General features: G+C 65.8%; 1 protein-coding gene across 3 annotated transcripts in view; it reads left to right on the forward strand.

Moving 5' to 3' along the window:
- The window catches only part of ZC3H3 (zinc finger CCCH-type containing 3), a 73,671-nt gene that overhangs the window by 46,564 nt on the left and 14,840 nt on the right, over nt 1-12,267 (forward strand). For all 3 annotated transcript variants that reach the window (XR_014843207.1, XM_021090417.2, XM_085021426.1), the window contains 5 exons: nt 3,509-3,696; nt 7,957-7,999; nt 8,077-8,238; nt 8,325-8,394; nt 10,156-10,287. Coding sequence is in view for 2 of the 3 variants with exons in the window: in XM_021090417.2 (XP_020946076.2) it covers nt 3,509-3,696; nt 7,957-7,999; nt 8,077-8,238; nt 8,325-8,394; nt 10,156-10,287 (595 nt within the window). In the remaining variant the exon portion in view is untranslated. The remainder of the gene's footprint in view (nt 1-3,508; nt 3,697-7,956; nt 8,000-8,076; nt 8,239-8,324; nt 8,395-10,155; nt 10,288-12,267) is intronic.

Consider the following 12,267-nt stretch of genomic DNA (forward strand, 5'->3'; position numbering starts at 1 on the left):
GCCTCCCATTACAAAGGCGAGAAAGAGAACTATCTTAAGGCGCGGGTCCCTCCCTGGCCTTCATTATCCACGCTTAATACCTTTCCTATTTTCCAGCGTTAATGAAATTTCCTGGCGGCGTGGGCCTGCTGGACGGATGGGAGCAGCCTTTAGATCTGGGGCTCCTGTTGTAGAAAAGGAATTACAGGCCCTTGCCGCGAGGGCAGGAGCATTCTGCGGGTCCTTGGCCCTGCTATTATCTCATTCATTTGACCCCCTCTTCTCAATGCCATTGGTTTCTGAAGGCGGCCCTCTCCCTTAGGGTAGCGATGGGCTGCCGCGCTCTGACACCCACGGCCGTGAGAAGCTACAAGGCACTGCCCCAGCGCCCCCGCCCTGCGCCTGCCAGGCCGGAGGCCCAGAGTCAGCGGGACCAGAGGGGACCGTGCACCTCTGGGCTGCGCCCGTTTTCCATGGGCAGGTGGGCCCTGGCCAGCCCTCCCCTGAGTTCTTGGGGTGCCTCCACCTCCCCTGGGCCACCCCAGGTCACCTTCTGGGAATTCAACTTCTCCCAGCTCCTCCCAGGCTGCTGGGTGTGTCCCCAGAGGCTGCAGCTCCAGGGCTGTCCCCGGTGGGCAGGGTGGGGCTTCGGGGCAGGACCCCAGTGCCTTCCCCTCCCAGAGGTTGCCTTCGCCGCTGCCCGCCCGCCCGCCACCGCCACCGCCACCGCCACCGCCGGCCCAGAATTGCCGCCAGGGCGCAGGGCCCTGGGCTGTTGGGTGGGAAAGGAAGGTTGGTCACGTTCGCTCTGCCCACGGGCATCAACCGCGTCTCGGTGTGGAGGAGGAAGTGTCCCCTGAGACATTAGCTGTGAGCAAATCCTGGAAGACAGTGGTTAACGGAGCCACCTCTCCTGGAGAGGGGCCAGCGACATCCCCAGACAGAGGTGCCTCTGTGCAGAGCTGTGGGGTGCAGGCCTCATGGGGCCCCCCATGGGGCTGGGATACGCCCTGTCCTAAAGCTTCCCGTGTCGCCTTTTTTTTTTTTTTTTTGGCTGCCCCGTGGCACATGGAGCTCCCAGGCCAGCGATCACGCCCGAGCCACAGCCACGAACTAAGCCACAGCTGCGACAACACTGGATCCTTAACCCACGGTGGCGGGCTGGGGATCGAACCTGCGTCCCAGCACTCCCAAGATGTTGCCGATCCTGTTGCGTCACAGTCGGAGCTCTCTTCCCGTGCCTTCTGCCTGCTGGCTTCCCGCCCTGCCAGGCCCTTTCTGGCCAGGCTGCCGCTTCCCTGGGCCGCCACTTGCTACCTCTTGAGGGTGGCCTATCCCTGTCCAGCCTCAGACAGGAGCACATGCCCACAGGTGCGGCTTCCTGCCCCCTCAAAGGGTGAGGCATCCAGGGCCCTGCTTCCTCCCTCTATTCCCAAGGTGTCCTGCCACCTGTCGGTCACGTGTGTTTTGTGCTCGCCAGTGCTGTGGGGGGTGGGAGAGGGGCTCGGAGAGGAGGGAGCCCCCAAGTGTCTGTGTTCCTGGCAGGTGCAGTCTCTTCATCTCTGTGCAAGGCACGCTGGGGCTGGGGGCGGGGGTACGACTGGCCCCTCACTCTCTGGGGCTGCCAGCTGAGCAGGCAGCCGCCCTGTGGGCCGGGAGACCGCTGAGGCTCTGGACAGTGCAGGGCTGGCGGCGGCGGGGCTGGCGGGGGCCTGTCAGCCTCTGGCGGAGTGAGCTGTGGTGACCACTGGCCTGGACTCCCAACTCTGGGGGTCCCCACCTTTGGGACAATAGCCACAGCTCCTGCAGAGGGCCTGGAGCCCCTGTCTGTCCTGCCCCTTCTCCACCTGGCCTCTGTGTGAGCCCAGGGCACAGAGCAGGTGCCCCGAAGCCAGGGTGGGAGGAAGCCTGGGGGTCTGGCTGCTGCCCCCAGAAGATGTTGCCCCACCTGGCCCTCCCAGTCCTTCGAGGGGCCGCTGGAGCCTGTCTGCACGGCCAGCATGGGCTGGGCTGCTGGGGACCTTTGGGGGGGGAATCACTCCCTCCATGGCGGGTGTTTGTGAACTTGAGTTTTAATTAAGGGAAACTGGGCTAAGTGCTGTTGGGTGGCCTCCTCGGCGCTTCCTGCCTGACGCTGCAGCTTCACGTCCCTGCACCCCGCTCGCGCCGTGGGTGAGGCCCACCCCGACTTGCAGGTGGAGATGGAGGCCCAGGAGGGCTGCTGGGCTCAGCGGGGGCCTTGATGGCCACTGCTACCTGCCTGGGCCGGCCTGCCTCCCAGCCTGTGTGCCAGCGTGCCCTGAGGCCTGCCCATCCCGTCTGCACTTCCCACCCAGGTCTGGAGCACCCCTCCTGGCCCTGGGTAACCCGGAAAGGGTCTGTGGCCGCCCAGTGGAGTTGGGTCCGTACGCCCCCCAGGGAAAGGCCTTACAGGAGCACACTGGAGAGCCCAGAGGGAGGGTGCCGTGGGGGCGCCCCCAGGACGGGCCCTGGCTCCAGCCGGCTCCCCCGCTGGGCCCCGTTGCCTGCAGTAGGGTCGCCTTCTTTGCCCCTGCCCCTCCTGCCACTTGGGGGTCTTCCAGCAGAGGCGGGGCACGCCGGCACAAACACCCTTGCCCCGTTTGGCCACGGGTGCCCGAGTGTGCACTCGGTGTTTAGGAGCAGGGGCTGGGCCGGTGTGGAGTTCAGCTCAATTTGCATAACCAAATCCCTGCTGAAATGCACCCTGAGGGCCAAGGCCAAGTGCCTTGGGAGTCCTGAGTCCTCCGCCGCAGAAGGGCCCTGGACCCTTGTGGTAGCTTGGAGAGCAAGTCAGCCAGGGCAGCTGCGAGCCCGTGGTCTGTGGGCCTGAGCCTGGGGGTCTGTGCCCACTGCAGTCGTGGGGTCTGTGAGGTGTCTCCCCACCCATTTGCCCTTGGGCTTCTGGGCAGGGGCAGGGGGTGCACGTCTGGCGGGATGGGGCCCAGGAATGGGGAGGGAAGACATTGGCAGGTGGCAGTCAGAGCCTTGTGGCCCCACATCTGCCCTCCTGCCCTGGTTGTCCACGCGGGGCCCAGGCCTCCGCCAGCCCTTGACCTTGAGGCAACTCCAGTCCTTCCCTGAAACAGCTTGCCTGGGTGGGGTCTGTGGGACTGTCCCCTCTCAGTGCCAGTGCCTGGCTTTCCGCACAGTGGGTAGAGGAGGAGGAGCGGGCAGTGGAGCTTGCCGACCCCGCAGCACAGCTGTCCTGGAGCCAGGGGTTTGCACCGGGGCAGCACCCCGGGGAGGACATGCTGGGTGGTGGCCTTGGCCTGCACCCGCAAGGGCTGCCGTCGTGCAGGTGCCCAGGGCCCGGGTGCTTGTGTCCCAGAGGCATGCTTGTTTGGAGGGGGAGGTGTGTCCCCTGCTGGACCTTTGGGGGCTCCCATGGTCCCAGCCTGGTTGGAGGGTTGGGGGGGTGCCACTCCCTGGGCCGGTAGACGGTGGGGGACAGAGGCTCCTGACAGCAGGCCCCGGGGCTGGGCTGACGGGCTCCCCCCTGTCTCGGCAGGTCCCTGGTGCTGAACCGCCCACGTCCGGCCGTGGTGGGTGGGAAAGCCCAGACTGGCTCCCCGCGGTGGCGGAGCAGAGGCTACCGCTGCATCGGAGGCGTTCTCTACAAGGTGTCGGCCAACAAGCTCTCCAAGACCTCCGGGCGGCCCAGCGGCGACGGGGGCAGCAAGCCCCTCCTGCGCGCAGGTGAGGCTCCTCGTGGGCTGTGGGCACAGTCGCTCCAGCCTTGCTCTGAGGCCACGGCTGGCACGGCCCCCACCTCCACCAGATCCGAGGGAGGGCTTCCCAGATGGCGCAGCCCCCGGCCCATCACTCCTGCTGGCAGAGCCTTGGGGGTAGCCCCTCAGGGAAGTGGGTGGTGCCATGGGGAGGCCCCCGGGACCACCCGGGTGCACCGCCTCGGGGTCTCTTGCTTGGCTGAGCTGCCTCCGATTTTCCGAGGTTTGCTCCTGGACAAAGGAGATGAGCCAGGTACGGTGAACACGGCCCGGGCGAGGGAACACCTGGGGCTGCGGCGCCTAATCGCGTTGGCAACGCCTCCCAACTGTGTCTGGAGGCGGCCGCTGCCACCACGGGCGCTCCCGCGGCCTGCGGGAACAGGCCGAGGAGAGGGAAATGCTTTGGATTCACTTATTGTACAAATTAACTAGAAAACGATTTTGGTTTCAGTCCAATTTCAGTCCCTTCCTTTCTGTCCAAAAAAAAAAAAAGAATGAGGTTGCAGGCGGTGTGGGGATTGTACGGGCCCAGCGCCCCGCAGGGCCGGCCCAGGGAGGAGGTGGGGTGGGCAGCAGCCAGAGGCCCTCCTCGAAGCCCTGCCTGTCCGCCCAGGGCCTGTCTGTGGGCCCGGCTGCCTGCTGCCAAGCCAGGTGTGTTGCCTCCTAGGGCAGGACAGGCACCTGCCAAGGCCCTGCTCCTCCTGTTTCCCGCCTCCTCCTCCAGGCGCTGGGCTGGACACCCCCCCGGCCTCTGCTCCTGAGCTTCCCCAGGGGGCAGGCGGGTAGCTGGTGCAGCGCGGGGCCTCCTCAGGGGCCTTGGTGAGACTGGGGGGGACCGCTCTCCTTCCGCTCGCGGTGGGCCTGCAGCCTGGGCGTTTGTGGTCTGTGGGGCCCCATCCGGCTGTGGGTCTCAGACCCTCCTCTGTCCTTTGCCTCCTCCTGGACGAAGCGGGGCTCTTCTCTGAGCTGCGCCGCCAGGCCTGCGGCAGTGGACGGGGCAGGGATGCCCGGGCTCCTCCTGTGGACGGGCCCGTAGCAGCCACTGTGGAGCGAGGTCCTGGTTGGCCCCTCTGTGGGTCCTCCCCCACCCAGCTGCCCCGGGCCTCCTTGGCAAAGGGCCCCCCGGCACCTCTGCCCTCACTCTGCGCCTAGACCCTACCCATGGCTGGCCAGGCAGGCGGGGCCCTGGCCCCACTCCCCGCTGGCCTCCCTCGGGGCTGGACAGGGAGTGGTTTGGGGCTGTCCTGGGTTCCCACGTCCCCAGTCCCGTTGCTTCTGCATCCATGGTGGGAAGAGAGGTGCCTGGAGGGCTCAGATGCAGCCAGAGTCCGGGGCTATAGTCTGAGCAGGCGCTCGGGGCTGTGGGGGCCCTGCCTGGGCTGGCCGCTGGCTCAGGGGCTGTCACACGTCTGGCTGGGAGGACGCCACGCCGAGCCGGCTCCCTGCCAAGTGCTGAGCTCTGCAGAGGCAGGGACTCTCATCCTGGCCTCCCGGTTTCCCCAGCCCTGCCTCTGGCCGGCGGGCGGGCGGGCCGCACTGTGGGGTCCCTGGGGGCCCCCTCCCCGCTGACCAGCCTCACCCCTGGGTGGGGGCAGGGCAGCCTTCTGGGGGCGCAGGGCTGCTCGGGCCCCCATAGGGTGGCCGGCTCTGGGCTGTGCGAAGGTAGATGGCTCTCAGCTGGGGCAGTGCCTGCAACCAGTGGCCCACTTCGAGAATAATTAAAGAAATAAATTTTCTCCTCCGGCGTCGACGGAACTTTGACCTCAGCAAGAAAAGTGCTGTCCTCCGGGAAGAGGCTTTGCCCTCCCCCTGCACACCCCCCTCCCCAGAACCTGGGGCCTGCCCCCAGAGGGCCCCACCCTGGGACCCTCCCCATGTGCTCTGGCCTGGGACCTGAGTGCCCCTGAGTGTGAGCCGTGGCGACTGCCCCCCCCGGGGCGTGCTGGTCCAAGTCTGCCTTGGCTGCCGGGCTGCTCCCAGGCCCCAGACTGAGGCAGGGGTAGACTGGGGGGCATCTCCCTGCTGCAGACCTGCCCCTAGGCAGGTGGGGGGGGTCTCTGTGCCTCATCCGTGACTCGGGACCTCCCGACCCCTCCCTGGGTGCTCCCAGGCCACACAGCGCACGTGCACCCAAGGCCCCACCCCACCCTCCCTTCCTCCTGGGCCCTTCGGGTGGGGGTGCAGGCTGGGGGGCTGGTCGCGCTGCCTGTCTGAATCCTCTGAGCCCAGAGGCCCTCCCCCGCCAGATGTGACCCTGCCAGGGCGGGGGTGGGGGGCTGCTGGGCGGGGCTGCCTAGCTGGGGTGTCTATTCTGGGACCATCCCTGGGAAGTGCCAGTTCTCCAGAAGGCTCAGCCCGCTGGGGGTGCTCAGCTGAACTTTTTAGCGCCTCTCAGCACCCCATGGTCTCTTTGAAGCCAGCTACTTTATGTGCATTTTTTAACACTGCAAAGCATTTGAAAAGTTGTCTCCTGTCCTTGTAAAAACTCCCACCTCAAGCCCTACAACCCCCCCCCCCCCCCCCCCCCCCCCCCCCGGCATCTTTTAAGAGCAAAAGTGGAAAAGGGAGTAAATCCCTCCCCCCGCCAGCAGCCAGGCCTGGGGGCCGGTCTGACGGGCAGACACAGGACGTGAGGGCAGCGGTTCCTGGAGGGAGCAGGTGACACCACAGCATCACCAGCAGCCTGGAAGACCGGCTGGGAAGACCGGCTCACCCACAGCTATCACACTGTACCATCACCCTCAGGCTGGCAGGTGTGGGGCCCGCATGTGCCATCTGGACTGGCCTCCACTGCCACCTCCAGGATGGGTGTCCCCAGCCTAGAAATCAGACTCCAGTATGGCCTGGAGCTGCCCCAGGTCCTCCTCAGCCCCTCCCCACAAGCCCCTCTCTCTCCTGTGTCACTGTCCCCTTCCCCTCCCCATTCACACCCTGTAACCAGCCCCACTCGTGTCCGGCCACCAGCCGGGCCTGGGACTCCCATGCGGCTCCCTGGGGGCGGCTCAGGGCCAGGCCCCTTAGGGGCATCCCTTTTTAAACCCAGGATGCTTTGTCCTCACCTCAGGTCCCTAGAATTTCTGCGTGCTGTCCGTTGCGCCTCCTGCCGCCTGATCCATTGGAGCAGCTGCCTGTGGGAAATCGGATCGGGCTGGGAGGGTCCTGTTGTGTTTGAGGCGCTGTGGCCGCCCTGGGGAGGCTCTCACCCTGTCCTGCCCACCTGGGTCCCGGGAGCAGCCTGGCACCTAGAAGCCAGGCGGGGCTGCGTGTTAGTCCAGACCCTCTTCTGAAAGACCACCTGACACTGCCCCCAGCTGTGCTGTGTCCCCTGCTCCCAACTCCAGCCCCACGCAAATCCCCGCTGTGGCCACTGGCCCCTGCGAACAGCTCCCCTCAGGCGCGGTCAGCCACCAGGGAGGCCTTGCTTGGTTTGCGTGCTTTGGGTTTTGAGGAGCATCTTGCTTTTTTAATATTTTTTTTTTGTATTTATTTATCGAGGAGCATCTTATAAGGCACCTTCAGAATTGTGCAGAGCTGGCGCCTGTCAGGGCCTGGGAGCTGCACGTGCTGGTCGGGGTCTGCGCAGGCTGCGGGGGACACACGGCTAACCTCGGGGCCTGCCTGGTGGTGGGGGTTTCAGGGTTTGCAGCCTTACACTTTTTTGGTTTTAGTTTACGGTATTTTATGTGTTTGGGCCATGCCTATTGTCCTCAGAAGTTCCCCGGGCCAGGGCGTGAACCCGAGCCACAGCAGCGACAATGTAGGGTCCTTAAGCCCGAGGCCCCCAGGGAACTCCCGTCTATTACAGCACTTCAAGCCCTTCCCAGCTCCCTCCAAGCCAGGTGGCATTTCAAGACCCCACTCAGGTCACACAGCTCTGGGCTCTGCTCCAGGCAGAGGGAGGTGTCTGAGAGGTCTTGCCACCCACTGTGCCTGGGGCCACCTGTCTTGAGACCACTGACTAGCAGCCAGTATGGCTGTGGGGAGCCGTGCCCCCACACCTGGTCCCCAAGCCTTCATCCCTGCCCGTTTCTGCCGTCTGGCCTTGGCCTCTGCTCTGCCCAGGGCTGGGGCTGGGGGGGGTCGGCAGCTCCCGGCCTCCAGCACTGTCCCCGTCAAGTCAGGCGGTTCCTGGAGGCGCGGCAGTGCCCAAGCAGAGGCTGAGGAGCCTGAGGGGGCAGAGCAGAGCCCTGGGCAGAGGGCCTGGGGTGACCCCGCCTCTCTCCCCCAGGCCGACTGGACCCTGCGGGTAGCTGCAGCCGCTCCCTGGCCAGGTAGGTCCCTGGGGGCGGGGCTGGGGTGGGCCCTGCCTCCCGAGAGCCGGGCTCACGGGCCTCTGCCTTGTCCTCAGCCGGGCCGTCCAGCGCAGCCTGGCCATCGTCCGGCAGGCGCGGCAGCGGAGGCGGAAGAGGAAGCAGGAGTACTGCATGTACTACAACCGCTTTGGTCGGTGCAACCGCGGCCAGCACTGCCCCTACATCCACGACCCCGAGAAGGTGGCCGTGTGCACCAGGTGCCCCTCCCTGCCGGCCCTGGGGGTGGGGGGCGGGGGCGGGGCTGCCCGGCCGCAGCCTCTCGGTCCTCCCTTCCCGTTTGCAGGTTTGTCCGGGGCACCTGCAAGAAGACAGACGGGACCTGCCCCTTCTCCCACCACGTCTCCAAGGAGAAGGTGAGCATGGGGCCTCGGGGCTTCCCGCTGGCGGCACCCCCACCGCCCCACCTGCCCAGGGCCTCTGGGAGGCCCACAGCTGGGTGCCACCCCCGCCCCACCCCCCAGGCCCCCTGCGGTCAGGGGCAGCACCGACTCTGAGTGGGGGCAGCGGCGCTGCTGCCGCTGCGGCCGCCACCGCTGCCACTGCTGGTGCTGGTGCAGCTTTTCCCCTTGAGGGACTTGGAGAGAATCAGCATTTTTCTCCCTAATAGAGCTTCGAAACTCTGTTGTGAGCAATTTGGAAATTCACGTCGAGTTTCGGGTTCATTAGCTCCCGGCTCCGGAGCCCGTGCACGTTCCGAGCTGTCTGAGGCGGACGCCCCGCGCCAGCGCCCTGAATTAATGTTATTGTTATTTGTGCGGACGTGCTGGGTGCAAACAAGGTTAATTGAAATGAGAACGCAGCTTCCTCCTGATAGCGTTGCTGACAGCTCGGAGGAGTTCCGTTTGGCGCAAAGTTGGCTTTATTATCCCTTTTTATTAGCGCTAATTTGGGCCCGTATCAAAGCGCACATTAAGGGAATTGTCTGCAGCCGCGGCACCGCCAGCCCCAGGCCGGCCGCTCCCCTCTGCGCTGCAGTTAAAAGACAATTAAAAATAAACTCTCCTCGCTAAATCACCCTTTGTTTCTCTGCTTTCTCCCTCCTTCCCTCCTGGCCTCAGTCTTCTGCCTCCACCCCACCCCAACCCCAGAAAAGTGGCTTTTTGAAGGCCCTGCACAGCCCCTAGGGGCAGGCGGGTGCCTTTTGGGGTGGGACGCCCTGAGGAGCCGGCCTGGCCTGGCCGCGGGGGTGACGGGCTCAGGGAGCACAGCAGGCCTGGCCAGGGCAGCAGGGCTCCCCGGGAGAGGTGTCAGGCCTGTGGGAGCTTGGGGCACAGTTCGGTTCCATCCCCCAGGAGGCTGGCCTGGGGGAGGGGAGGGCTCCCCAAGGGCCTCTCCCCCAGGTTGTCAAGGAGAACTGATTTCAGAGGACAGCGTGGGTGATGTCAGAGACCCCCCCGTCGCTGCCCCCCAGGCCCCGGGTCCCCCAGGGGCCATAAGATGGGCTGCCTTTCCCCCTCCATCCCAGCCTGGAGGCCCAAAACCGCTGGGGCCGCACTGCACTGCCCATGCTGCCCACCCCACGTCCCCACCAGGTCTCCCCCGGGCCCTCCCCACCCCCATCAGAAGGCCAGGGTGTGGAGCTGGCCCCTGCTGGGCCTGCGCCCTGTGGGCCTGGCGGTCAGCGCACAACCAGAGTCCACCCCCGGCTGAGTCGGGTCTCCAGCTCGCAGACGCGTCTGGCAGCTGGGAAACCTGCGGGTCTCAGGCCCTGTAGTACTGCCCCCAAGCTCTGCCTACCTCCAGACCCGCAGCCCTGCCCTTCCCCACCCTCCTCCTGGCCCTGGCCAAGGCTCTTGGTCTGGACACTGGGCAGGCTCAGGACAGGTAACGGACTCAGGTGACAGCACATCTGGGCCTGAGCCACCTGCTGGGCTGAGGACCCCCTCCGTGCCCCCATCTGCACCGTGCCAGGGTAGAGGTGCTCAGCCCCGTGGCCCTGCCTTCTGGGGAGGCCGGGGTTCTGACTCTGGGCTGGGCGGCGCCCCCTGCTGGCCATCACTGTTTATTTCACCCTGGTTGGGGCCCTGGAGGCCCCGTGTTCCTGCCTGTGAAGGGGGGTGACGGGCCGGGGGAGGGCTGTGCCCGTGGCCTCACCCCCCACCCTGTCCCCGCAGATGCCCGTGTGCTCCTACTTCCTGAAGGGGATCTGCAGCAACAGCAACTGTCCCTACAGCCACGTCTACGTGTCCCGCAGAGCAGAGGTCTGCACTGACTTCCTCAAAGGCTACTGCCCACTGGGTGCAAAGGTGAGGGGCATGGGTGGGGCACCCAGGCCCCCTGGAGCTGGCATGACCCCGAGGCGGTGGTGGTGGAAGCGGGCTCTGGGGTGAAGGCTGATATTGTGGGAAAGCCCCTGCGGGTGGGCTCTCCATCGTCGTTGCTGCCCTTAGGGGACCCCGGCCATGTGAGCCTGCGGGGCCTGGGGGAGGCCGCACAGGTGACGGTGCCCTGGAATAGGGCCCCTGGACAGGCCGCTTCACTCCCCAGCTCAGCCCAGCGGCTGCAGCAAGGCCCACTGTCCCCAAATGCTCGTGAGTCAGTGCGCTGCCTCGGGGGCACCAGCGCTGGGGGCTCTCCGGGGAGCTTCCAGTGAAGTTGAGGACGCCAGGCCCTCTGCTGCTGGTGCCTGGGGTGGCAGGGCTGGGCCCTGAGCTGGGGGAGCTCATGTCAATTGCTTCTTGCTCCCAGGGGATCACGGGAAGCACAGCACCCCGCCTCCCTCGCCGGGCTCAGCCCCCTGTGCATGGTATCCAGCCCTTCCAGGCATCCTCTTCCTCTGGCCGGGGGCTAAGGGCTGGCCTCGGCTCCGCAGACCCGGGCCTAGCAGGGAGCTGGCAGGCACCTGGAGGGAGGCCCTTCCCAAGAGGTGGGCCCAGCAGGCAGCTCCAGAGCTGCCCAGGTAGGGGGAGGCCAGGACCCCCACGGAGGCTGGGGGTGATTATTGTAAAAGATTCCAATTTAAATGAAAATATCAAAGCGATATTTAAGTTCTGCTTCTATTAGTGGAAGTGCTTACTGCGTCCGTTTCAGCGCGCCGGCGCTGCGCGGCTGCCACATGATGGATAGCGGCTTGTAATTATAGACGGGAAAAGCGCTGAGCAGGCCGGATCCGGCGGGAGGAGAGGCAGCAGCAGTCTGGGCCGGCGAGGGTTAATTTTATTCTCTAAATAATATCAAAAGTGCTGAGTCGTCGCCTTGCTCCTGGAGTCGAAGTCCTCGGATGGGCCCCAGAGAGTTTCTGATATTCCACTGAATCAAGTGCAATTGTTAACCCGGCTTCGCCAAGCCTGGGCTTTGCGGAGGCGGGCGGGCGCCTTCCCTCTGCTGGGGAGTAAAACCCCCCTGCGCCGTCCCCTCTCTGGGAGCCACGCGCTGCTCCTCCTGCAGGAAGACTGGTCGCCAGATGTCACAGCACCGTGGCGAGTCCCCTCTGGCTCGAGTGGGGGGCTCCCCTTGATCACTGGCTGTCAAGTCAGCCGAGCTGCTGGGTTTGGCTCCTGGTTGAAGCGTGTGCCGTGGGAGAGGCTTTGAGGCTCCGGAAAAGCCTGCTCAGCGCTGGTGGCGACAGCGCTCTCTCGGCTGCCGGGACCCGTTACCGGAGGTGCCCAGAGAGGGAGGGCGCTCCCCCACCCCCGATGCGCGTGTGTGTCGGGGTGGACTCCGGGGGCCGTACCCCACCCAGTGGGTCTCAGCCCCTTGCTGTCACTGTCCCGTCTCACGGCCACGTGGTCCTGGCGCTTTTCGGGGCTGCAGGAGGTGCCCCCCCAGCCCTGGAGCCGCCGTCTCTCTGGGCGGCCTGGCTCTTCCTTGTGCTTAACCCCTGCATTCTGAGTGCGGGCGGGGGCGGGGGGGGGGGATGCATTGCAGCTGGGGTGTCCCGGCTCCAGCCCCTCCCGGCGCAGAGCAGGGAAGCGTCTGAGCACATGCGTGATTTATCTACGGCCACCTCGGTACCCACCCCGCCCTCGGCTTCCCGCCTCCCTCACATGCTCTCCAGCCCTTCCTTATCACTCTGCCCCCTGCAAGCGTCCCCAGGAGCTGCTCTGCCTCTAGGGGGCTCCCAGCAGTGAGCCGAGGTGCCGGCCCCTCTCCGTGGCCACCCCTGTCCCCTGCCTCGTGTCCCCTGCTTCGTCCTGCAGGACCTCTGCTCTGGTTACATACACTCGGCCTGATGACTTGCCCATGGTACCGATTCTGTGTGTGTGTGTCTTTCTTTGAGGGCCGCA

Source organism: Sus scrofa, chromosome 4 (genome assembly GCF_054392235.1).
Source record: "Sus scrofa isolate SSC_HxYL_T2T_F1_AM1 chromosome 4, Sscrofa_HxYL_maternal_Yorkshire_Landrace_v2.0, whole genome shotgun sequence".
In the NCBI taxonomy this organism is placed as follows: domain Eukaryota; kingdom Metazoa; phylum Chordata; class Mammalia; order Artiodactyla; family Suidae; genus Sus; species Sus scrofa.